Source organism: Phaenicophaeus curvirostris, chromosome 2 (assembly GCF_032191515.1).
Source record: "Phaenicophaeus curvirostris isolate KB17595 chromosome 2, BPBGC_Pcur_1.0, whole genome shotgun sequence".
NCBI lineage: Eukaryota > Metazoa > Chordata > Aves > Cuculiformes > Cuculidae > Phaenicophaeus > Phaenicophaeus curvirostris.
In genome coordinates, this window is record NC_091393.1 from 1,390,514 (window position 1) to 1,418,247 (window position 27,734).

At 38.0% G+C, this 27,734-nt stretch overlaps 1 protein-coding gene across 1 annotated transcript in view; it reads left to right on the forward strand.

Moving 5' to 3' along the window:
• The window catches only part of LOC138717587 (prolyl endopeptidase-like), a 105,960-nt gene extending 84,920 nt beyond the window's left edge, over positions 1-21,040 (forward strand). Inside the window, exons 11-15 of the mRNA XM_069851116.1 lie at positions 4,757-4,893; positions 10,790-10,884; positions 13,782-13,913; positions 18,195-18,351; positions 20,499-21,040. Coding sequence (XP_069707217.1) covers positions 4,757-4,893; positions 10,790-10,884; positions 13,782-13,913; positions 18,195-18,351; positions 20,499-20,793 — 816 coding nt within the window. The 3' untranslated portion in view covers positions 20,794-21,040. The remainder of the gene's footprint in view (positions 1-4,756; positions 4,894-10,789; positions 10,885-13,781; positions 13,914-18,194; positions 18,352-20,498) is intronic.
• The last annotated feature ends 6,694 nt before the right edge of the window (positions 21,041-27,734 follow it).

Genomic DNA, 27,734 nt, shown 5'->3' on the forward strand with positions numbered 1-27,734 from the left:
TTTTTGCCTTTGAACTGCTCAACACATCCATGCATGCTTCACTCATACCTGTAGTGTGCTGGGACTTAGCAGGATTCTGTATTCCTCTAGCACAGCCTGTAGCTTTGTGGTGACCGCTAGTGGAATCACAGCAACTGTGTAAGAGGGCAGTCTTTCTTACCTAGAAGCAGAAGACAGTTGCTAAATTTCACGAGACTGCTACATCCTGTGTGTGCTTCAAATGGAAATATCTTAGTAAAACTAATAGAGAAGACATTGGAACAAAGCTCACTTTAGAGGCACTGTTCTGTGTTATTAAACCTAAATTATTGAACATAGTAAGATACTCTAGCATGACTTTTATACCTTTTTAGTTGCTTTTTGTAAATTCTTCAGCATTTCACACAATGGATGTCAATCCAGCAACAAGTGTAACTCTTACCTGGTTTTGATCAAGCACACAAAGACATAGACAGAAGTGATATCTCTGGTATGTAGTACTAATCTTGAAAGAGAAGTTGAGAGAGACATTTTTAGAATCACTAGTGGCTTTCAAAGAATAGTTAGCCTACTGTGACCTGGGGGATGTTTTCAAGTCCCAGAAGTCAAAGTTTCTTTTCATATGTAAAATTCAAGTATTAACTACAGTAAATAATTCTTTCTGAAGAGCCAAACTTTTTAATTAGATTTTAATTTAGTGAACGAGGCAAAAAAATTATAAAAAGTTTCTAGGCATTCATACATCTTTCACAGCTTAAAATACATGCATTACAATTGTTCAGATAAGGTTATTTTTTATTCTGTGCTTTTCAGCAGTATTTCAAAACCTGTGTTAAATCTTACCTTTATAAGATTAATTTTAAATCTGTACAAGTTTGGGCTTGTTTTTTTGCTTAGAAAAATTTTTTTATTCTCTAAAAGTAAGATAATTTCAGGTGTACCTGCACTTTTTTCCCAAACAATTGTAATTACATACATCTTTTAATCTCTTCATGTTTAAACAGAGAAAATGTTCAAATGAAGGAGAAAAAGTGAATGGTCACAAATTGCTATGTTTTTTAATTTTTAAAAGTGGAAGTTTGTATCCAATTTCAGTAGTTTTAGGTATTTTTAATTATGTGGCACAATGTGAGTATTCAGGCAGATTAGTTTTGTTTCTTTATTTGTGATTGTATCACTTCATTTAATAGTCAAAGATACTGATTTCATATTTACTCACAAGAGAAGTGCACAGTGGATGATTGCCAGAATTATTTTTAGGCCTGTTTGTAAGTGTCAGTGTCTGGCTGAAAGAAAAACTTTGTCTCCAGCCTCTCTCCTTCAAATTCTCTTAGCTTTTTAAGAGCTAAAATACTTCATTTTCCCTCCTGGTGATACAGTAGAGAGGATGCTTATTGTCACTGCAGGGGCAGACGTGGATACATTTAGAGTCTTTCTGAATTTAGGTTTGTGTCTACAGTGCTGGCTGATTGTTCCCAAACAAAAAACCAAAAAACCTCAACACTATATAAATATATATGTATGCATTAAGGAAGAATGAGTAAGATTGTATAGCTTAATCTTCATGTAGTTTATAGTAATGAGTAATTGTGCAAACCTGTTGCTTTCTCTCCAGGTTGCAATAATCGGAGTAGGTGCTATAAATTTATGCCTCAGGTTCCAGCGTCTGAATTGAAGGCGATTCTTTCTGACACCGAGACTCCTCTGCCATGTGACAAATAAGGGACTTCAGTGTGAGCTGAAGTTAGCTGCAGCTATTTCAGGGCTGGTGTACTGCTCCTGCTATCGTCCTAGAATAGCATGAAGGGTTGCATGCAGCAGGAGTGCCCTGTCAACCACACAGTTTGCTGGTGCATTCCTGGAGGCTAAAAATATTTATTTTTAGCCTGCCCCTCCTTAAATGATGAGTTTCATTATTCATATGAATATATATGAAGCATTACTCCCAATTCTTTTACCCCCAAAATTGCTTTGGTGATTTGTTCTCTGCTTATGTGTACTAATGACAGTAGTGACATGGGAGCCTTTAGTCCATATATACACAATGAGTAATACAATGTAGCCAGTACAAGTGGGTCACTCCTAACTGTGATAAAGCAGAAAACAATAGTAACCTTTTATGAGCATTTACTCATGTAAAAGCTGACAGCTTCTAAAATTAGTTATGAAACACCATCATGGGAAATTCTTCTTTTTAGGGCTTGCCCTTTCCAGTTTACCTTAATCTTTGAGATAGAAGCACATCCCTTTATTGGTTACATGAATAAACCATTGGACTTGCTTCAGACATAACACCTAATTTAAAGGTGAGATTGAATTGGTTGTTGAAAATATTCTGTTTGGAGGTGTTTAAATAGCTTCACGTATCTCGGTGTCTCACTAAATTGATTTCCACCCCCTCTCCTGTTTGTTCATCTTGGAGGGAGAGGTAATCATTATTTTAGCAAAGATAGGAGTGAAAACTTAAATTGCAGGTGTCACCTTGACATGCATCTTTGGTTTTGTTGAGCTTTCATTTAATGGCACATTATTTAATATTAACGGATGATGATAAAAGTGCTACTGAAGACAGTTTTCAGAGAGTGGTTGAAAAAATATCCTCTTGTTCAGAAAGAAGCAGGAAAATCAGTGGCATCCTTTAACCATCAGGAAAGGACTAGCCAACAGCAGTAAGTGACTAGAAACATAGGAGGGACAGGTGCTCACTTTGCATAAATTACCGACAGCAACTGGAGTTGATAGATAACATTTTGGAGAGGAGTCTCTGTAACCCCTCATCACCAGCCTCAGCAGTTCTTCTGTCCATCAGATATTTTATTTGTTTATAGTATTCAGCTACATACTAAAAATGAGAATTCTTTTTATTTTGCTGCAGTGAGTTCTGATGAGTGTTTTGTCAGGAAAGGTATAGTTGTGGCAGGAGTAGAAAACAGTGACTTCATCCGTGTAAAAATGCCTCCAGGGTTTTGTTCTGAAATTTTCCATCTGCTGGAACAGTTAAATACTGAATTTTGTCTGGAATATGTCTAAAAGCTTTGGTGAAGCCTTTGGAGGTAAATGTGGTTTCATTTGAAATTTCTCACATTTCCATAGCAATAATTAAACTAAAATTAAATGCAGTTATTTTGTTTTCAACATGCCGTGGATTTACATGTTTCACATTACAAGCAATGCTCAGAATAAATGTGTTGCACAGGTTCGTATTACTGTTGAGATTCATGTGTTATAAAAATAGATCCTGTTGACCATATGATTATAAAGTGTGGTAGGTTTATTTCCTTTAAAAGCACAGAGGTTATAAACATGCCACAAAATGGTAAGAATGTCATTCCTCATTTACTTCTCCTTTGTTCTGATTAGACAAGAAGCTGCAAGTAATGATGCTAAAACCAAAGCAATGAAACATAGTCAGCCAGAACTTCACAACAAGCAGTAAACTGCATTCACACCCACATGGTTTGCTTGACTGGCAAAATAAAGCGCTCTGGATCCTGAATTAGAGCAGGCAGGCAGATACATGCATCAAAATAAGAAGATACAGAAACTCTGTTAAGCAATTGCAGTATGCGCACGGAATTTAGCTGTTAAGATCACACAGTGCTGTAGAAGTAATAGAAAGACATATGAAAACATGTACTATGTGGATCATTTGTGGGGTTTGAGCTGTTTTCCTGAAAGGCAGAAGGTAGTTCGGTTGTCTTGCCGAATGGGTTTTGGGGGTTCTACAGCATTAGGGTCTTGTTTCTAGCTGCTTGGTAAAAATGTACTGAAAATATACTGAGGCCTACAGAAGTTTCTGTCTTATGTTACTGTCCTCCTGAGACAATGTTTAGTCCCCATTTGCTGGATACAGACTTGCTTTGGTGAATTTCTGCTGCATGTACAAGTGTTGAGTAGTCATATTTTTGCTGTTATCACAGGACTTAGTGAGAAACAGTGTCTTCAGCTATTCAAAGTTTACTCTTTTAACTTGAGTCTGGTGTGTAGAGTGACTCTGTTGAAAAATATTGTTGATGCCAATGTATTTGTACTGAAACCAAAATACTGTGACTTTTTAAATATCTTTGGCCTTCTGCCTGTGATTTAATGTGTGTTTTTATAAGCAAAGACTGCTACATCAACTGGTACAAAGGAATTCTTTGGGATTTCAGTGGCATAAGATGAGATCTTCAGAGAGTTTTGCATATTTATTTGGTAGTAACTTAACTCTCTGTTATCCAAAAAAATGTGATATTTAGTGGGGTGTTACTAAGCGACCACCCTACCATGAGCTTCTTTCTTCTCTGTCCTCTGTTCTCTAGTGTCTGAAATTTTGATTTTTTAAAAAGGAGAAGTTTTTAGAAATCGTGATTTTAGATTGGAAGTCTAGGTTTAGTTCTGTTCATCCTTCTTGTCATCTCAGTCTTTGCTGCTTTCATATATGATGAACCATGCAGTTCTTGCATTTTCACAATGCCAGTCTTCTCTTGCAAAAAACTGTATTGGTTTTGTAGTATTTTCTTAAACCCCCTTGTATGTAGAACCAGTGGATAAAATACATAAAAATTATACTGTCATATCCTTTGTGTTGTCTTATTTTGATGCATTTTCCAGAGCTATTCAGCCACCAAGCAGGTGATGGCCATCACGGAACCTGACCCAGGCAACTGTTGCAGATTCCTTGGAACATTTTACCCATTGGACACTGTGGAAGTCGTTGCCTCTGATTCTTTTTAGTAGCAGTTGTAGAGAGCTGTGACAATAATAACATTTCATATTTCTTTTTCTCTTGTCTTAGGTTTTCTACCCTAGCAAAGATGGTACTAAGATCCCAATGTTTATTATCCATAAGAAAGGAATTAAACTGGATGGCTCTCACCCTGCCTTCTTGTATGGATATGGAGGTTTCAACATATCAATTACACCAAGCTACAGGTAAGCAGAGTAATTTATACCCTCTTCTGAAGTATCTGGTGTTAACAGCTGTCACAGACTGAGGGCGGGGTGGACTGTGGATCTTATGGAGTAACACATTTCAGGTGCCTGAGAAGTAACGTGGGGGCCATAAGGACTGCACATCTGTCTCCAAGCATCATTTGTCTGTTTTGTTAGTTCTGAATTCAAGGGTTTTACCCAAGGTCACAGAAAGACCTATGTCAGAGCACAGAAGTCCTGTGAGGTTCAACAGAAAATCATATGGACATGTCTTAAGTAAGGATTTGAGCCCTTTCCTGAACTAATAACATAAGAAGTTATCTTTTCCAAGTTATACAATTGCCTAAAACATTATAGGAAATAAAATAGTTGTTTAAATGAATGTATATTGGCTGTATTTTCATATTATACTTGTAAGGAAATTACATTGGAAGCAAAATCCTACTCTGTTCCTTAATGATCAGGGAAGATTGTCTTGAGATACGTATGATGTGGGCTTTGCAAATGCAGAGCAATGCATTGTAAACCAAATATGCTATGTGCAAATCAGGATTTCTAGCCCTCAAAAGCCATAATCTCTATTGTATAGATGATCTCCTTAAAAACAAGGCTTATTTCTTCAGCAAGGGAATTTGAATATAGACTTACCAAAAGGCAGTGATTGGCTGTAATACCCAAGAAATGCTTCTAGGCAACAGGAGGAAAACAGAAATGCAAAGGACTGAATGGGGAGCAGTTTTTCAGATTATACAAGAGCAGCTCACCAACACAAAAATAATCTATTATGAAACCATCCTGTTAAGTTCAGGTGCTACTCATCTTGCTTTAGAGTCAGAACATTTTAAGAAATCCTTTGTAGTGCTTGCTTTTCCAGGTCACTGTGATTGTATTAATAAATAGCATTTACAGTTTATCATCCTTTCTAGCAAATACCTTGTCTAACAATGGGCTTCCCATCTTGTGTGCTATAATTATTTGTAAGCTTTTTATATGCCTTGTAAAGCTACATTTTTAATTGCCCTTGGTTTTTGAGAGGCAGAATTATATAATCAGAATAGTTTCTAAATTCCTTTTTAGATTAGGTTCAAGCACTGATTTATTACAATTTATTGTAGATGCTGAAAACTGTGATAAAACTATCCATGTTTTATTTTTTTAAAGTAAATATGTATCTGTTGATTTAAGGTAAATTTTCATGTAATGCTGACATGAGCTGGCTGCTGGTAAAAGGAGATGGTGTCTCACAGTGACTTCTTCCACCTCCCATCCATTGGGCCTGGTGTTTGCTGGAACCTTTGCTAAGCTGATTTGCCTCTCACGAATGACAGAAAACTAACCCAACAAAATAGAGTGGATGGTTTTCTGCCACTGTGGCAAGTTGAAGATTGACTCCCATAGGAGTCCAGTGAAGAGCAGCAAGAGGGTGCAGCTTATGGTCAGAAGAGAGGAGGATGAGGGGTGGGCGCAGTGACCCAGTCTTCCTGAACCCTGTGAAACATTATTTATACAGTTCGTGAAATAGGAATATGAACCTGTCCCTTTAAAGTAAATGCTTTAGAGAGAACTATCATTCACCTCCACATCAAAATACATTATCCCTCTGAAAAGGTAAGTAAAACACGGTTCGCCACACCTCCCGCCTCATTCTCTCCCTATAATATCAACTCATCCCTTCTCAATCTTTGTCTTTCTAAAAGAAAAATAAGGAAAGCCAAAGCCTTCAAATGCATCTTCATTGTTAATAACCTGAGACTTGAGTAGTCACTGAGGAAGCATGTTCCAAAAGCAGGCCTGCAAGATCAGGGGAAGGAAATTGTAATAGAGAATTTATGCCAGAAAGGCAGGACATCCAGTTCCCCCTTTAACTGGCAGATTCAAGTAATGTTTGACTACATCTCTATTATTATATGATGCAGTATTCCACAGTTAGTTTGCATGTCCAAGTGCTGCTCCAGCCACAGCCTAGCGCCACAATTCGGTCACTTTTTTGTAGGTGACCATAGGCATGAGTACTAGAAAGCAGCCACGAGATGGTCGAGGCCGAGGCTTACTGCATGGTTCACCTGGTTCTAAGCTGAGATGTAGCTATGGAAATGCAAACGAGTAGTAGCCTGCTTACTTTTAAACAAACAAACAAGCAGAAGTTCCTGGAGAAATGCTTCTGATTTTTTGTTTCAACTTAAGGCTCCTACAACATTTCACAAAGCGTTCTGTCTTCTTTCCAGTGATTCATTTTTGTCTTTTATTTCTTCAAGTCAATACAATGTTTTCTCACTGGTGTTTCACACCCATTAACATGAGGCAGCTCTGTGGCTTGGGAAGCTTATTTCTGCTTAACTCAGGAACTGATATTGCATTTCATTTATTCTCCAATACAAAAAAAAATGAAAATGGAGTCCTTTTCACTGAAAGCAATGGAAGCAAACCAACAGGCTGGAGGATCCAGAAATAACTATGAAAATTATAGGCCAAAGTCATTAAGTCAGTTACAGTAGTGGTTTATTTTTGAATACAAGCATGCATCTTTTATATGCTCCTCCAGACTGAAGAGCTGCATTTGGTAGCATTTTGAATATGATGCCCGCTAGAGCACTGTCATTAATTATGCAGCCTGCATAGCAAGTGCAAGTTAAAGCTGATGGAACTGTCAGCAGTGGCTTGGCAGAGCTGCTTGGGAAATGCCATCCCAAACCCACCACTAATGCCTCAGATTCAGCTAATTACCCTGCAGCAACCACGGTGTTTCCCTTCACTGTTCTGTATGTGTCTCTGTAGATACAGAGAAGCAGTTTCTAATGCATCCTGGAATACAGCTGACTGTGAAGCAGACTGTGAAATTGCATTTCACTGCCACAGGGCCAGGTTGTACGAAGCCTTTAAGCAAAAAGCTGGTGCAGGGAAAGGCCAGAGAAAGGTCAGGCAACACAGCAGCCAGGGTGCAGAGTGCAAGATTACTCTTCTGGTTGCTTTGTTGCTGTGCCCTTCTGCTCCACAAAAGGCAAGAAAGAACCAGATTCAGTGACTCAGTATTTTTTCCCTGTCACCAGTGCCCTAGCCTGCATTCCTGTCAGCTGTAATATCTGACAGCAGGTCAGTAATTCTGGCAAAGTATTCTTGTTCCTTACATTGTTCTATACTGTTAAAAACAATACCTGTTTTCTTATTTTTTGTGTTATGCTTCTTAAGAGTGATAGTGTCTGGAAGGAGCTCTCCAGGGAAGTAACTTGTCTTCTGCTCCCTCCACTGGCTCCTTCCTGACCCCATTTCCCTTGCTCCTTTTCTTTACACTGCTCCCAGGAGAGAAGGAAAACCAGGAATAATGCACTAAAGGCTACAGAAACTGTTGGGAAGAGCAGGGAGCCAGACTTGCCTCTGCAGAATGAGGTATTTTGTAGGCATCCAGAGTGAATGGGCAGTTTGCTGTAACTAAGACACCCAAGTTGGCTTGGAATCAATTCTGGAAGCAATCACTTGGAATTTTTACTTTTTTAAAAAGTTAATGAGTGCTGGTAATATGCGTGATAAAACATAGCTTCTTGGACTTAGCAGTCACTTTGAGAAAGGCTGTTATAATCTCTACACATATCTGCCTCGAAGGATTGGTCAACTTTAGGGCCTGACTTGCTTTACGACTGACCATACTAGAGTGGGTATTAATTGTCGTTGGCAGTGACATTACTGGATGTATATGTTTGGGTTTATGGGGTAATGCTTTCTGAAGTGTCTAAATCACAGTAGTATTGCTGGGAGTGAGCACAGATATACTAAACTTTATTTATAATCTTGGTAGTATAATGGTTGTTACCAGACTCTGGATTTTATACCATTGAAAGTCTGTGCAACAGAAAATTTGTTTGCTTATAGAAACAGAGTTTAGTTTCCTATAATGCTTATTGCATATCTGATGAGATCTTAGAGGCACTTAGACTCCTTCAAAAGTTATCATCAAGGTACCATCCCTGTTACGGGAGTCCATGGACAGGATAGGATGCACTCAGTACTTTGGTTTTGCATTGCTCACAGATTCTTTACTGGTGGAATATGTTGATCCCTCAGATGGGCAGTTTCTTCCAGCAGATGGAAGAGGATGGACTCTGTTCAGGATTTTTTTATTTTTTAAATATTCTCTGGCAGCATATTTGGGTAGCAAGCTCTTACCTTACTTGGAATTCCTGTACTTGCTATATTTGATTACTAGGAGATTAAGTTTGTACCGAAAGGTTTCTATTAGTTTTGTTTGGAACAGAGATGGGGGAAAAAAGTGCGGAATATTCTGCAAGGTTTGGCTCTTACATACCAAAAATTAAGAAGCCACAGTCTCATGAATCAACCTACTATCAGGCTACTCCACATTGGCTGTGCAGCAGCGCATTGAAACTAGGCATCCTGGAGTTTGGCAGACTAGGGTGCTCTGACCTTTCCACAGCATGTGTATGGAATATTGATCTTGCATCTGATCAGCATGTCACAGCAATCTAAAGAAAATACAATTCACAGTGATGGAGTTCAGAATTGATTTTACAGGTACAAAGATAATTCATGCTTCCTGAGGCATCTAATGGCTGCAGATAACCAGCCAAAGTGAAAATTTTTCCTTTGATGGATTAAGAAAACAGAAAAATCTCTGTTCAGTTATCCTTAGGCTTTTCTTGTTGTTTCCTTAATCCTTAGTATATACTCCCAAGAACAAGTGCCAGTATATAGATAATTGCTTTGGGAAGTATGAAAAATATACCTGTTTGGATGCTACATCCATGTGATAACACACTGTAAGAGTGTCTTTCAAGATGTTTCTGATAAGCAATAGGGCGACTTCAAGGTAAAAAGGCCAAATCCTTTTTTGCTCTCATAGTTGAACAGGATTGATTTCTGCAGGCAGTGGTTTCTTGTGTGAGCAAAGATTTCAAGCAAATAAGAAATATAAACCTACTAGAGGAAAAAGAAAGACTTGATAGGATTAAACTTGAATATTTTACTGGTCTTTTCCACATGTGTGGTTTGCCATCTGCAACTTCTGCTATGTTAAGCTACTGCCTCAACAGATCAGAGATCTATTTTGCTTAATGGTTAAGTATCATTTCAATTACTCCAGTCCTTTTTGACATGTTATCAGTAGCTTTGATACTTTTTCAATTTGGCATGTAAGGAAAAAAAACTATGGTACTTTAGCTTTCAGTCAGGTTCCAGAGATGGATACTAGGGAGCCAGAATTTGTAATTTTATTTTTTACTGTTTGTCTTGTATTTAGTGACAGAAGTGGCGAATAAATAAAAGGGGCATTGGCCAGAACTTGATTGCAGACCCCAGCATGAAACAGTGACAAAAGCAGAGTTTTTCTTTGCAAACGCAACTTTATAAAGGCCCCCCAAAAATTACATTAAGCAGAAGTTGAAAAGGTGTGCTCATAAACAAAGATAAAGTGCTGATCTTAAGTCTTTTTTCTTTGCTTTCTTAATTTGGGCTAAGCCTTCCTTTGCTCTCTGAAAAAGCAGAGGACCTATGGAAGAGGAACAGTTCAGCAAGCTATGGGGGTCCAGTGGTACTGTGTACCTCTAGTCCTCATGCTGAAGGCTTTGAAGATAATTAAAAGTGGTGGCATGTCCGTAGAGAAATCTTCTGTTATCTTCACTCATCACTCTCCTTCAAAGTGCAGAACTAAAGAAGGAAGAATGGACCAGCACTGGTTCCTTCCTCTCCCGACACTGCAAAGGGTTTAATTTCCATGGATAGCCATTGAAAAAAGCCTGACTACTCGGATTTGCCATCAAGGGGGAGTTCATTCATGATTTCATCATTGATTTTAGAGAACATCTTTCTCTCAAAGTTTTTTTTAAAAAGTAATAGGGATATAAAAATTGGAAATTAAAAATAATCCTTTATCTGTTTGCTTTTTCAGTGTGTCGAGACTTATTTTTGTGCGACATCTAGGAGGTGTTCTGGCAGTGGCAAACATCAGGGGTGGTGGTGAATATGGAGAGACCTGGCACAAAGGTAAATCAGTCCAAGTAGAGGAATAAAACTGAAGACTTAACAATGGAAATTACATTTTCTCTTCACTCCCTGTTCTATACTCACATCATCTTTTGACTTTTGCTCCGTAGAAAAGTAAAGTATTTCCTGCCTCTTTTGTTAGATCTGTACATTGTCTAGTGTTGTCTGTTGGTTTTCCTTAGATTGTCTTAATTTTTGCAACCTAATTAAAAAGAGTTTTGCACAAACACAATGTTTTCCAAGAAAATTATTGTGGTTATTTAAGCACTATCAAGTTCCCTAAACTTAAGGATTTGAAAGTGTGGTTATTTTTTTTGAAAATCTGTTCAGGATAATGTCTACTTTGCAGGAGATCTGGTTTGCTTTCCCACACCTGTGTTATTATTTGCAGGTGTACATGGCACCTCATTTCTAGATGACCAAGACAACAGCAGTATTTAGACTGTCTTTATATCACACAAAAAAGGAAACCTTTTGCGGAACCTTACAGAAGGTGTGAAGTTCAGAGTACTAAATTTAACTTCCAGATTGTTTTTGCATAGTTTATAGGTAGATCTTTTTTAATATTTGATGAACGTGATTGATGTTCGTAGGAAAACAGTCAGCTCCCTAAGTCCAGTAACATGTCATCCCCCTCCACACTGTCTTCAGGGATCTAATTTCTTGTAGGCAGGCTTTTGACCTTTTTGGCTTTTTTAAGCTGACTTCTGTGCTGTGGGGAAACCAGGTCACTCACTACAAAACCCTGTCAATCTCTTTTCCCCTTTTCTTAATAGCTTTGTTGTATTTCTATCCATGTTTTTCTCATGCAATCCTTGCCTTAATCCTTTGATTGTCTCTTCACTTGCCTTATTGTTGACAATTTTCTGCATCCCTTCACCAGAGGAAAAAGATGGAAAAAGTCCTACTTGTCTCTATAACATACCCATCATTATTTAATGGTGATACCTTATTTGCACCCCAGGAATCTGGTAGTTAAGTTGCTGGAGATGTCAGGAAGGCAAATGCACAAAAACAAGTGCTGCAATTTGCCATGGGGGTAATCCATGCAAACTTTTTATCAAACAAAAACGCTATTCCCAGATCATTACATCTTGGTTTTACTATTTCATCTGTGGTAACTTTTTGCCTGGGTCATTTCCTCACAATTGAGTTAAGTATGTCATAGTTTCATAAATAGAAGGTATATATGCTTGCTGATACAGGATATTATTGCTAAAGATGAAGTATCCTTCATTCATTTTATTTTGCTGATTGGTTTGTAATAGATTTTAATAAAATTTATCTTAATATGATAATGCTTCTTTGGTCCACCTGTTTCCTGCCTAATTTTGATTGAAGTGTTTTATTGCAGTTGTATAATAAGATATGCATCTGATCTTTGTTAATTCCAGAAGCAATTAGAGAAATCTGTTTACTTAGATGTAATTGTATAGATAGGATCCTGATCTTACACCAGACCTGAAATTTGAGCGAAGAGTAAGATTTATTTCTCCTTTATTCCCACACCTTTGAAGACTTTTGCATTGTTTCAGTATGTCTCTGTTTAATGGTCTTGTTAATGTGAGAATGACATGTATTTGTTAAACAGAAAATGAAAAATTTACTGGTCCTAGTTCTACAAGATCTGTATGACCAAATGTCAGAGTTATCTTATCAAACTTTTGCAAAATAGAAATAAAGCACCCAGTGTTAACTGGGTGTCTAGGATCACTGGCTGGACAAAGGAAGTAAAGAGACACGTCAGATTATACCTGATCTCACTTAGTTCAGGGTAGAATTAAGTCCCCTGGAGGTTCCTGGACCACAGTGGAAGCCTAAAGAAATTAGCCTAGAATAAACATCCAGCTTTTAAACAAAGAAGGAACTGGAGTTTGACTTGTGCATCCATTGAACCCTTGCTATGCTGGACCACACCTTTGCTACAGTAATGTGAGCATTTTCTTCCTAGTTTCCATTTTGTACTAGCATTTAATTGCATAAGAAAGAACATAACCACATCTTAAGGCAGAATAACCCTCAAGGAGAAGCCAGTTTTAGTCTCTTGCCAAACAAGCATCTAAAGCAGGAAGATTATAAGATTTGGCCAGCTGTGAGTTCTCTAGATTGATATTATTCTGCTCTAATCATTGAAAGATTATAGGGCAGAACCATCATTTTCCTTTCCTATCTTATTCTGCAAAATTTTTTGTTTTGAGAACTGGAAGTCTTACTGATGATGCCATCTGGACCTACATTTTCAGTCATGATTTATTCCTCATCACGTTTGGAATTTTGTTCAACAGGATGGCAGTGTCTTAAGCATTTCCATATTGGTAGTTAATTAACAAAATTTCAAATCAAGATGCAGCTCTGTAGTCCCTTTTTGACCACAGATGTATATCATCTGATTTGAAAAGAACCAACGGGAAGAAAAAAGTAAATTACCAGCCACATTTTCTAAGTCCAGGAATTCCGAAGTGCTTATTTTATATACTGTATTTTATAAGTTGAAGCTTTGTTGCCTTAAGAAACTGTCACTGAGTTTAGTGCTGGTGAAGTCCCATTAGATCAAACCTCAAGTGGATTGTTTGTGGTCATTTTGTATATATTTTGCAATGTAAAGCTTTTAGCTTTAATTTTACTGGTTAGGAACATTACTTGGCACTCACTCCACAGTATTAGGTATGTATTATTCAGAGTTTCTGAAAGCATTACTATTTATTGACAGAACTATCTTATACCCTCTCTGTGTTGAAAGAATCTATCATTTTGCTGTCCTTCTAAGCTACATAAATTATAAAAATGTTCATGAAACTGGAATTGTTCCCAGGTATTTTTGCACACGTGTTTTTTCTGAAGATTTGTTGTCAAATGGATTTTATGTTATCAACTGATTTGTTTTATTTGTGTGCTAGGTGGTATCTTGGCCAACAAACAAAATTGCTTTGATGACTTTCAGTGCGCTGCAGAATACCTCATCAAAGAAGGCTACACATCCCCAAAGAAGCTGACTATTAATGGAGGCTCAAATGGGGGCCTCTTAGTTGGTAAGAATTGCTCATTTATTTCCTGGCTTTGGTGCTGGGTTTATCAAAGTAACCAGACAAAAAATTATGAGAACCTCTTTTCAAAAGTTGCCAGCATGTCAATGCATTTATATATCAGGTGTTAAATGTACACAATTGTACTTCATTTGCAGTTTGCATACAACACTGAGGTTCTGCAGTCTCTAGCAAGGGCTCACTGTTAAAAGCCACACTTAGAATTACTGTCTTGTATGGTAGAGCTAAGTCTGCAATAGAATCACAGAGTAAGAAAGAATGCTTTAAACATATTTTTTTTCTTAAGGCTAACCATTGCAAAATAATTACTGAACAACCAGAAATCTTTTATATAGCACTGGGAAACTTTGTGTAATTTGTAGCACAAGCTAGAATTATGTGTCCTGCAAAGCTTCCTCAGAGTTTCTCATTCATTTTTTTTGTAGTCATGCGTTCTTCTTCTTGGAGAGTGATTGAAAACATGACTTTTATGCATTTAAAGCCTTTGTACAAGGGACACGTAACAATTTGCCTCTACTTTTGTTTTATATTTAAAACATGACCACAAATAAAATTATGAATGTCTGTGTTGAGAAAGGTAAAATACAAGTACAGCTACTGGAAAAAATTGTGAGCTTTTAAGGGATGTATCAATGTGGCACTTTGTAAAAAATGCATCTTGTTCACATATAATTCAATGCTGTGTTTTTAAATTCAGAGAAATTAATAGCCTTCTCTTAAACAGGAAAGCTCGTGATAAAAACATCTCATTGTCTAAGCAGTACTTAAAAATATATAAAATTTATTTCTGATTAAATCCCTGTATCTCAAAGTAGTAGGAGAAAAAGGATGGTGATTTTGTTCAGTTTTGAAAGGCGAAGGAAACACAAATTAATAATATTGGGGTTTGTTTGTATCTTTTTAAAGAGTCTGAAAGGCATGTGACAGCATGACAGATTTGGACTACTTTTGAGAAGAGAAAAGCATTTCAAATTCATAAGCCACTGCTCTACAGAAAATCAGCAGATTTGCCAGGCTCACTCTTTTCTTGCTCTTCCTTTTGTAGTCTTCCTTGTTTATTTGCTGCTGAATACCGGCTTTGTTGATTTTATTTTATTTTTCAGTGAACTAGCATCCAGCATAAGAAACAGAATTTGGAGTTAATACAGTCTAAGCCACATTGGCTATTCCTGCATTCTTGTTTTTAACAAGCAGTTGTTGTAAAGATAAATAAGAAGTACCTGTAAAGTTGCAGTTTTGCTTTCTCCTTACGTGCTTCTCAGTTACAGGTGGCAGGACATATTTATGCATTGTAAATAAGAGCACCAATAGGTAAAGGATTAAAGGGGTTGCACACGATTGGGAGTGCAAGCATTGCACAAGTCAATTTTATGTGAGTATAAATATGTATTTGGAAGTGCAGGTAAACTTTCAAGATGTTACATTATATTTTATGGTTATGTGGACTTCAGTTTCAGTCAGGATGAGATTCATTCTACCCAGCTTTAGTCATCAAAAGAACTGGCTGAAAAAGTCAGCCGGGCTCCCTGTTTAGGTAAGGGGAAGCAAGTGACATCTGCAGAGTGTTCTTCATTCCAGTATGAGTCCGGTGTTAGGGATCTAGTCCTCCTGCTCTGAAAAATCTCATGTTAGAAACCTTCCCTTGCATTTGCAGATGGATTACAGTCCATCTGGATTCCCATCCTCTTGATGAGCCAGGTAGGGATTTCCTTTCACAGGGTAGAATTAGGTAAATTTAGGAAATTCTTGTAAGTGCTTTTTCATCAATGCAGGACTAAATTTTGCAATAGATATTCATGCAGTACTAGAGACCTAAACTTGTGCTTCAGGTGCAAGGACCCACTGACAGTTCTCATTTTTTTGAAGAAAAAAATTACAAGGAAGAGCATTGTGTCTCTTCCAAAATACTGTTTCCTTTTCATCTGACTAACAGGAGATGTCTCTGAGGAGTACAGAGCCCTAAGCTCTTGCCTCATTCAGCTGCAAAACAAGACTTCCTTGTCCTGCAGTGTGATCCCAAAGCTGAGCAGAACAGCACAGATGTGAGCTGAAAACCTCCTTCATGCAAATGCAGTGTTTGACCTTGTGTTTGCTTAGACAAGCAGTTTTGAGGTTTTGAAATCTTACTTTTGTGCTCAGTTTTAAAGTTCAAACTATGTGTAGAGGAATAAAATTAATGAATAAATTGTTGTTCCAGGTTACAGTTTATTAGTGCGTATAATTAAGTGTTATGGCTCATTAAAGGAGTGCAATGGGAATGGATGAGTGTCTTCATAAGTGATCTATTACTGAAGTAACTACTTCAGGAACTAGGAGCAGGAATTTTTTTTACAAAATTCTGAGCAACACCCAGTGCTTCAAGAGACACTCTAAAATAGAGACTAGTAAAATTATACGTTATCATAGTTGTTTTGACTTTTTTTTCCTACCAGAATATAATTTATGTTCATAAAATAACATGAAGGGGAGGGATCTGATCAAAAGCGTCATTTAAAAGTATAAAGAGCTTTTATGTGGCAGCTGTTTAAGGCACTATATATACTTTATGAAGTTGGCTCAGAAAGGACCCAGGAAGAGTTAGCATAGTTACATATCAGGGATGACCAGAAGGAAAATTGCATCCTTCAGAAAAAAGAATCATATCCAAATGAGGAAGACAGAGTAGAGCATAAACTCTGACAGGGATTGATGGATGACAGGATACTGATGAGCAAATTGCTTCTGATATAAAGATTGGCAATGAAAGCTTTCTATGCGCATCAGAAGCAGAAAGCTGGCCGGAGGATCTGTGGAACGTACAACTTAGTGAGGTATAAAAGGAGCATCAAAGAAAGAAAATGGCAGAGCAGAGCAACTAAATAGTCTGTTTGTATTGATGTTCCCTCCTGGGGAGTTCCCTGCACCAGTTTCTCTCTTTGTGGGGAATACTCTGAGGAGCTGACTCAAGCTGAAGTATCAGCAGAAGAGGTTTTGGAATAAATCAATCATATGAAAAGGAGTGTGTTGCCAGGACCAGATGGTGCACATTCAAGATCCTTAGTGAACTCTAATTTGAAATTGCAGGCTACTAAGCCTGAGTATCTGAGGAACAGAAGGGGGCAAGTGCAGTGCCAATTTTTAAATGGTTCATGGTGATCCACAAGCTGCAGATGAGTAATTCTGACTTCTCTAGTGGGCAAACCGATTGAAACCAAAAAATTAATAGCTAGCATATATGGAAGAATTTTGCAGGCTGAACTTCCATCTTGTAAATCTGTTTTTAAAGATGTGTTTACAGAGTATATATGTTTTGATAGCTGTTTAACAGGATGGCTGGACATAACTCCAACTTGGGGAAAACCTAAACAGATAGTTCAAAAGCTAATAATGTGCACAAAATATCTCCTAGTATTTGCTTAGTGTCTTTTCCCAGAGCATCTGCCAGTTGCCAAACTTATAAACTGAACAGAGAGCTAGATGGGCCTACTGTGGTTATTTTTAAAAGATGAGACAAGCATTATTCTTAAAGAAATTGTCCCTTCCAGTAGTAGGAAGATGGAAATCATAAAAAAACAAAAATACAACTGCAATTTCCTCTATTAAAATGAAGTTATTCCTCTTATTTTGTAGTAGTTTGCTTTTATCAAAAACGTTTTCAAATGGGTTTACACAGTCACTATGGAAGAAAACTTCCATCAATAAATGTAGGGCTTTGGCTCCTTAATGCCCTTTCTTTTGTTGATACTAATACTGAAAGTTTAAGCAGTGATTGATTTAGGCAGCTTCAATTCAGTAGTCCAAAAGCTCACATATTTTAAAAGTGCATTTCTCCTTTAAACCCAGTTTGCTTGTTTGGAATGCAGTTTTGAAAGAACAGCATATTTGATGCTTTCAGAACAGGGAAATAACGCTTAAGCTCTTTTGAACATGCCATCTTTGGGAGTCATAATTTTTATCCATTTGTGTATTTGCACTCAGTTTTCCTTAAAAGTCTATTTGTCTTCATATTCACTGGAATTCTTCTCCCAGTGCAATAATGTTTATGTCAGATATTTCATACTGATGCTTTTTGGCACCAGGAATTATAAGGTAAAGGATATTTCTTTTCACATTGTTTTAATGTAACATTTTTTTACATTTTTAAAATAAAAAAAAACAAAACACCTTTGAGTTTCTAAAAGACAGCTTTTCGGAAGTTGGTCATTCAGTAACTTGTCAGTGTACATTTCACTACTGAGCTTATCTCTTTAAGACATGAATACTAATAGAGTTGTTTTCCTGTTGAAGCTGCCTGTGCTAATCAGCGCCCCGACCTATTTGGTTGTGCTATTGCCCAAGTGGGAGTGATGGACATGCTCAAGTTCCACAAGTACACCATTGGCCACGCTTGGACCACTGACTATGGTTGCTCTGACTGTAAAGAACAGTTTGAATGGCTGTGCAAGTAAGTGCTTTTAAATATTCCTGTGGTTGTTAAAATGCATGTTCTGCTCAACAGCTTCAGGTTGTTGTGATCAATATCTATTCCAAGAATTACTTCATCCTTTCCCACACTGGATTTGGGGGGTTCAGCATTCCATTACAAGTCAGTTTTCCATGAAGACTATGTTCAAAGCCGTATTGAGTCAACTGGCCATATTTTGAAACACTTTGTTCTGCTAGCAGTTTCAACAACTCGTAAGGTTTTGTTTCTGAATAATGACTCTTTAGGCTGTCACAACAGAATATTCTCAAGTGAACCATTACATAAATTGTATTTTTAATGATGAGGGAGAGACAGTCATCATTGTGAATTGTATTATACATTGTGGATGGGATTTATTTGTAGGTATTGAATGGCAGTAGACCGTAAGAGGATATTAATTCATTTCTTAACTCCTTGCTGAGAGGACTGGAAAGATGATAAAACAACAAAAACAAAGTAAAAAAGCAGATGAGAGAGACAGCTGTGTGAGAACAGTAATGATCTGCTCATTGGATGTGGCTAATAATGAGTGTTAGATTAAGGACTAGAATTTTAAAACATTTTTCGAGAACCTTGTCTTCTGTTATTGCATTTTTATTCCTTTAATAATGAAGATTGACATTCCAGGAGAATGCTTCAGACTTACTAAGCTATTTGGCTGGTTTGAAATTTAATGGAGTGTTCAGATATTAAAAAGTTGTGAGCTACAAGTACATTGAGATCTAATTTGATCTAAAGCATTTATTAAAAAAAATTAATCAATGTCTTGTCCAAATACTAGATGATCAGCTGGGCCCACTGTAATTAAATTGTTTCAAAACCTCCATTGTCTAATTTAAGCTGTAAGTGGCAAACATGTTCTTGTAAATACAGTGCACAAACCAACAGATTTAATAATTCATCTTTTATCGATAGATAACTTGGACCATTTTTATAATAGTTAATATTTAATGTATTCTCTAAGTAATCATCATGATTTTGGACACTGAAACTTGCCTGCACATCTGTGAAATCAGGTATTCTGAAAAGGTAAAGTAGAAGCAAGGTTTTAAATTTGTTCTCTGATTAGGAGAAATGCATTTGTAGGAAAGAGTCATTCTGCGTCTACTTAAACGCATGCTTACTCACAAAATCTCAACACATAATTTTAGAAACATCTTTTATGGCAATACTTGAAGTATTCCTTTGCCCTCTTTTCAATAATATGGCAATTGCTTATCAAATGTAGGAAAACACAGAAAAAAAGGTATGTAATGTTGCTTAGACGTTGCCTTTACAGATACCAAAAAAATATTTAAGGCAAATAGAGTGACATTTAGTGGCTATCGTTTCGCTTCTTTTCCAAACAAATTATAAACTGCAAATTCTCTTGCACTGTTCCTTAGATGAATATGAGAAAGCCAGGAATCTGTTAGGTTAGACATTCAAATCTCTCATGTGTTCTTGAAAAAAAATTGGACTTACATAATGAATATTCCTCCCTCAAGTGGGATATTCATTCAAAAAGAAAGCAAAGTTTCTTTCTCTATTTTGTGTCATTAACAGAGGGAACAAATAGTACCCTGCTCTTAATATAAGGAATGCAACAATATTCGTAGGTATAGCTTTGTCTAAATGAAGTGTGTGCACAGAGTATGTGCACATTTAGAGGTGGGCTAAATATTGGAGGGAGTAAATGTAATAACTGTAGAGTAGTTGTGGCTTGCCATCAGAGACTGTTTCCAAATTTACGTGGGAAGAAGCCATCCACATGCAGACCTGGACTACATACATATGCCAGGAAAAGGCCTCAATTTGTCTGTTTCTTCCCAGCAGCATGAATCCTTGGTGACAGCTTTTGCTGTAGTTTCCCTGTTGCCCATTCCTGATATTTTTGGCATTTCTGTGAGATGTATGCATCTGCCTCTCTAAAATGAATGAAATGTACTTGCTTCACATTTGAGAGTCAGAGATCAGTGGCCACTACCACATTATCAGTTTCCAGAAGTGCAGTTGTGATTTATGCAATTAAGAACTGTAGTATTTTGAGTGCTATCAAATGCCACTGTGACAAATTCAGTATGAGAGGACTTTCTTGTTGGGTCTTGAGGAAAAAAAATATGTAAACATTTGTGTGCTCTTCTCAGGTACTCTCCGCTTCACAATATCAAACTACCAGAAGAAGATGGCATCCAGTATCCCTCTACGCTGCTTCTCACAGCAGACCATGATGATCGTGTGGTCCCTCTGCATTCACTTAAGTTTATTGCTACTCTGCAACACGTTGTGGGCCGAAGCCGTAAACAAACCAATCCACTTCTCATCCATGTTGACACCAAGGCTGGGCATGGAGCAGGAAAGCCAACTGCTAAAGTTATAGAAGAAGTGTCAGATATGTTTGCTTTTATAGCACGATGCCTAAATCTTGATTGGATTGAATAGGCAAAATGCTTATTACTGTCTCCTGTAGAAAACAAGGGCTTTAACACCATTTAAGACCAACCAGACTACTACTCAGTGTAGTACTTACATTTAAGAACTGCAGTTTAATATTTTATTGATCCAACCTGCTATGGAGTTTTGATCTTCTGTGCTTCCCTCTGTTTGGCATTTCTTTGAGTTTCTTTTCTACTGTGTTCCAAAATACATTTTGAAATGCATGTTCAAATAAATAGCTGAGCTACTGTCAGTCCTGTTGTGATCATTTAGATTCTGGAGTAAGTGCTAGTTGAGCTTAAACGATTTTAATGTAAAACATTAAAACTTCTAAATGGTTTCAATGTATTTTATACCTATAAACTTATCCAGATCATCTGTAATTAAATGTAAGTACTGTCCAGATACAAGAACACTGAGCATACTTTACTTACAGAGTAACTTATTTAAGAATGTAAATTGAAGGTGTTCAGTGATAACCGTGAAAATACTGAAGAGACAGTAATCTGGGTAATTAAATCAAGTATTATTAAAAGCTGATATTACATGTGGTTCATAAATGTGTTGCAGTCTATAATCATGATGTTGCCAAATTGTTCTCTTTTTCCAAAGAGACTTCAAAATGTCACCTGTTTAATCTTCTGTCATTTACTTCTACTCAGAAGAGAAAATTGGAGGCTGGAAAACTTGAAGAATTCTTATATTCTTACTGTAATCTCAGCCGAGCTATAAAGATACTCTTCAACAACCCTTCTGCTGCTAGCTCTCTAGCTGTTTCTGAAGAGTAGACCAGACACGGGTTTAGAAACAAAACAATAACAGCAAAAAAAACCCACAGCGACCCAAAACCACAGCTTTGTCCAGATTGTTCAGGTTCAGTTTTTCCTGATGCCTTTGACAGAATGTTCTTTAATAAACTGAAATCTGAACATGCATATATAACCTAGTTCTGGCTGGAGAACAAAAGCTCATAGTTAGGCTCCCTAATGATTTGACACAGGCACAGTATTTGAATGGCCATTTCTTATATTTCCCATTTAGGCTGTAGAGATACAAAGAAAATGTGAGTATTTCCTGCTAGCTGTATAAACTCTGATACACTTCAGCAATTAAGGTTTAATTTTACATAGCAAAAAAGTATTCTACCAATTATTATCAGTGTTGTTGCCACTCCTGAAAACACTGCTGCTTCTCACTTTTGGGTGAACTGACATATTCTTGCAGAGTAATGCTCATAATTATATTCATTCTTAGACCCTAAGGCCTGTATTTTATCTATGGGCTCAGGAGTTTAAAGAAAAGAAACAGCATCTAAGCTGAGGAAGATGAGGGAATGGTGTTTCTGCTGATTCTCTCAAGATAGATCATCCCTCCCAAGCCTTATTATGCATAATTTGATTTTAGGAGGGAAAAAATAAAAATATTTCTGCTTTCCTGTGAAATACCACACCTAAAACTTGCATGGGATCTGGTGTTTATTTGTGATCCACAGACTTCACAGTCCTACCACATAATTTCATGGACTGATGCATCCTTATTACCACGTTGAACTAAACAATCAGAATAGGGACTTGAGAGAGAGCTTGAGTTTGGGGTTTTTTTCCCCTGTAGGCTGTGAAAACAGGGTTTAGGTTCAGTGCCTCCTTTCTCCCAGAGGGACATGAACAGCTTTCCATGATCATCTATCTGGGAATTTTGAACAGCTTCCTTGCACAGCAGAAACGGGGCACATTAGGCAGTGCCATCTCCACTTGTAACACCTCCCAGCTGTTGCATCTGGCCTGTTGATGAATATTACAGTATCATCAGGAGAGATCTTCACCTCCAAGAAGACAGCTTTGCTGCATAGGGTGTGTGAAAAACATGGTCCTCAGGTGTTAAGTAGCACTGAATCGTGTTGGTGCATTGAATGCAAAGGTTTGAGCACAGACACCTCAATCATCTCTTCAGGTCTTTGTTCCTAAAAATGTGTTTCCTGGTACTCCAGCTGCTCGAACACAAAGCTCCTGGCGCAGGTTAAAAATCATTTTCCTCCTAAAGCTTTCTGCTGAAGCTGAGTTGCCTGAATGACTCAATATCGGGGCAGATAACCTGTGATGTGGTGAGTTTGGAAACTAAGATTTCTCTCTTAACTGTCAGTCAATAGTACTAAAGGTGGAACTGGCTTGTTTGAGACACCACTCACAAAATAAAAAAGTTTGTAGAATGCTGGGATCTCTATTGGGAGAACATTGTGTTTCTGTAATAGGGTCTTGATGTCAATATTTTAATCAATCTTAATCAGCTATGCCAAGTCCAGGATTCAGGTGCCAAAAAAGTGCTGTTGCAGAACCGTCCTAATAGCTGAGTTGCTCCTTTTGGTGCAGGAAGCGTCGTGCTCCAGCCAAAATCTGTAATTAACTCTGAGCAAGTAATGCTCTTGTAATATAGTGGGATTTAAACCTTCAGGGTTTGGATTAAGTAGTCCTGGAGCCAAACCATTCCTGCTGTATAAAACCTATGAAATTTCTGTTTTCAAGGTTAACTTCTCTGCAGTGAAGATGCTGTTTTATGAAGCAGCTGTGTATATGGTATCTTTTATTCCCAGTATGTGAAGCAAAATTCACTAGGTGGGCAAGATAACCTCCTGACAACTAGCTGCGTTTTCAAAGTCATCTTTCATTATAGATAAACAGATACCAATGTTTTGTGCCAAGATCAAAATGAGAAAAATCTTAAAAGTGCTGTAAGAGGCTTATGCTACATCAATGAAATTCTGGTTTTAAGCGTAAATAAATGAACTTTTTACCTATTGCTCCTTCTGGTACTCTTTACAACTAATGTGAAGATACCTTAGATGTCTTTGCTCCTACAAGAATACATCTGTGTCAGAAATGATTTATGTGAAAAAGTTCAGAAGTATTTTTAAAACCTGAGAGTCTTCATATTCTTCACAGAGAGATATATTTTAATTCCTTTGCATCAGAGTTCATTTACATTCTGGTAGCAGAGGAAAAAACCAAAACCCAAACCAAAACACTGACTTCAGTTAGATGCTGCACCCTCCCCAGCAATGTAACCACCAAGATTTAGGGTGGAAGAAGGGTGGCTGGAAGAAGGACATTCAGACAGAGTTTGGAGACACCTGTTCCTGGCACCTAGGACTTCTGTTTCACCAAGATTTTCTTGACTTGACCCTAGTTTGCCATCTGTCTGTGGGAAGGCAGAAAGATGAGCAGCAGTACTTTTGGATTCGATGTGGCAGGTAACAGCTTTCAAACATCTGTGTTGTCAGGTCACTTAGTTATTTTTAGCCTGAGGTAGCCCCTCAGGGTTGCATAAGGGTTTGCTAATAGTCTTCCTGACAACCTCTTGTATGAAAGGGTTTTCCAAGCTGAGTAGGATTTACAGAGGAGGGCTGAGGGAGGGACTTGTAAGCCAAGCTAATAAACAACCACACACTTTCCTGCCAAGCTCTTCCGCTTTGAAAACCTTTTGTAGACAGCTTTTGTGCAACTGCCTCTTTGTGCAGACCATCAAGGATTTGGATAGTTCATGCTGTTTGAACAGCCAGGTTTGGCAACTTTAATCATTTCTCCGTATGTTCTTTTAATTACTTCTGCCTCACTATTACTGCATGCCAGGAAAAAGAAAAAAACATCCTTCTGGCTTTTCTTTTTTTCCTTACCCTTGCAGGAAAGGGCGGTGGAATAGCCTTCCAATTCTTACGTCTCTGAAGATAACCGAAGTGTGTCCTCAAGATAACATTATTCCTGAATTGTCATTTCTGAATAACTTCATGTCTTCAATTGATTCATAGCAGAGAAATCCCAGTGATGGAGTCCCTCCATGGAAGGTGGACTAGCTACGGGCATCTGTGTGAATGAACCAGAATCTGCAGTAGAAAGGACCATGGTTTGGCCATTTCTCTTTGTTTTCCATAAGAAGATTAACTGAAAATTCAATATTTAAAACCAAAGCTGAGCAATAACATGTCAGTGAGAACCTCTGTTCTGTAGATACCCCTCTACCTTGCTAGCAGGATTAACAAAGGCAAGGAACAAACCTGGTACTCATGCCCTTACCCACTGCAGGGTAAGTTTAATGCACAAAGTCTAAACAGCAAAAGTGAACTTGTGATTTTCAGATGCAGCACAAGACTGGAGTCAGTGGATGGATCATGTCTCTGCAAATGTGATTTTTCTAACCTGCCATGTGCCGTTCAGAAAATTAGAATTTGTGCATGTGCAATACTTTCTCAGGCCGTCTGTGTGCAAAACAGAAGGAGCCATTGTCCTTGAACCGCTTAAAGAGGGGGCATGCCCGCTATTGTAACTAACTTGAGTACTAGGTAGGTATTTGATTTATAGTTCTAACTGAAGCATTAAATTAGACATTTGTCTATAATCTAAATAATAGGTCATATGGAAATATTAGGCCCAAATATTACCTGTGACTTTCATCTTAGCGTCACTGTCAGAATATAGGGGAGATAATCAGAAGAAAAACAACAGAAAGGGCTTGATTTTGTAGTATTCATATTGATCTGACCCCTTCAGGACTTGAGGAGGCTGGATGAACATTCACTGTATGGGTTCCAAAATAAGCATCCAGTTTTGCAGCATCCCCACACAAACAGCCGGGGGGAGGAAGGGGTGGAATTTTCTGGGTTTAAGAAACAAGTTGGTGTTTGAAATGTTGGATTGCACACAGTGAAGCTACAGACAGCTGTTGGTTGAGCTGTATGAAATATTGTAGTTCAGCAGGGGCACCTGGACTCATAGGTGCTTAATTCCATTTAGTTCTTAGCACCATCACTTCCACGCTGCTTTTATTTCCCTGTAGAGCTGTACTGAACTCTGACATATCCTCAGCAAAAGAACAGATGAACATTAAGATATATTGCATTTCAGTGATGCCATCAAATATATTCTCTTCTCCTCTGGGACTTTGAAAGTGTCAGAAGACAAGAGAAACACTGAAAATAGTGTTTACTTTGCCAACTAGCAGTGAGCATACTAAATAACAGGAATTAACTCATTAGTTATACACCAGTTAATGCAATTTTTTAGAAGTTCAGATGAAAATGCTTAGCTGCTGAAAATCTGCTTTCTGTGTTGCTTTATGCTTCTAGGCTGTTTCCTGGTGTGCAAAACAACAGGTAATTTTGACAGCAAATGACAAAGTGCTGTAACATGGACTGTTGTTTCCTTCCTGGGGGAAAAAAAATGAATAAAAAGCTGGGGCATTTCACTATTCAGAATCTTTTGGAGCTGTAACAGAAGATAAACGATACTTAGTGTCTTCTGATTATTTCAAATGAAACAGTGTCATTTCTCAATAGAATATGATGTTTTCTGGTGGTGTTTATATTACAGAGAAAGGTCTGCAAGCTCTGCTATAGTAGAACAAGTTTTGAAATGTACCTATGTGCAGACACCTATGTCAGTAGCTTAGCCAAGTTGTTCAGTACTTCCCACTTTCTATATTTAATGTTAATAATTAGCGTTCTGCTCCTGAAATTGCTTTTCAATTTTGGTTTAAAGCTTCTCTGTATGAAAAAATGTATTATCGTCATCAATACAGATCTGGCATAAAACTATAGATCTAAAACCGTTCATAGGGACCCAAGCTTCAGCTCTTTTACGGTTTACCTTCAATTTTGCATTTCACTAGGTAGACACAAGTACTGTGAAAACTTTGCATTACAGTAGAAAGGTGAAATAAAGATTCATGATCGCTGCATGTAAATTGTAGAGCTTGGGAAACCGCTACTGTTGACTGTTCATAAACAAACCTCCAGCTGTATTTTGATATTAAAGGGACTACTTTTACTGGTTAAACATGCTCAGACCTCCTTGAGCTTCAAGGAAGCGCAGATCCAAATCTGATCTTTGAAAGAGCACTCATTGTTCAAAATGCCTAAAAGTAAAAAACAAAAGTTCTTGGATGTCTGTGTATTCACAGTGTGGTTATCCTCTACCACTAGCTCACAGATCTCCGGCTGCCAAGGACAAACTGGAAAACATCCTCCTCTCACAGATGACAGTCACTCGCACAGCAACCCAGTCATTAAACAGTTTGCTGCCTTGGGCTTGCTGCCCATTCTTCCTGCCTGGTGGAGCTTTCCAAGGCCTTTGTGCTTGCCAGAGGAAGTCGATTGAGGGGGAGGGGTGTCAGAGCTACAAAATTACTTCCAGCTAATGAATCAGAAACCTTGTTGAGACCGTTTCATCAGAGGTTTTGAAGAGCTTTGGTTATTTTGATGCTTGTTCCCTTTGGTGAGAGTCAGACACCCTGTTCTGCTAACCTGGGCCAGCAACTCTGGGTTAGAGAAAGGATCACCTGATGGTAGCTACCACCTGGAAAGACATTCTGGAAAACATGCTTTCAGTTCATCAGGGTTTGACGCCAATGTGCACTGATTTCTGCTTTACTGATCTGATTAGATGCAAGGGAACATCCATCAGAACATTGACTATAGAGGGCTGTTGTGGCCTCTTCAGTCCCTCAGAGTAGCTGGGAGGGCAAGACACCCTTTGTAGCAGGACTTGTTGGCAGCAGACATTGGACCCTCTCCCAGGGAGAGAACAGGGTGCTCAGACATCCCTGTGGGTGGTGGTGATGTTCGGGGTGCTGCTGGGCTCCAGGTCCTCAGGTGCCTCACCTACTTGGTTCGTACCTCCTGTGACTTAGCGCTTGACCTGACAGCTACTCTGAATCCCAGTTTGAGATCTAGGTTTACTTTACCTCTGCTCTTACAGAGGTCTGGCAGACACCTTGCTGAATTTTGTCATCTCTTCGGGAAAGCCTAGCTCATCGCATTAGGTATTGATACACCCAACTTAACTGGCATTTGAATCCCAGGCCAGAATTAATCTGAGGCGACTCCACTTGACTGTGTGATCTTGGGGCTTTTAGTAAAACCTCTGCCTGGGCTCAGTTTACTTGGTTCAGATAACTCAGTA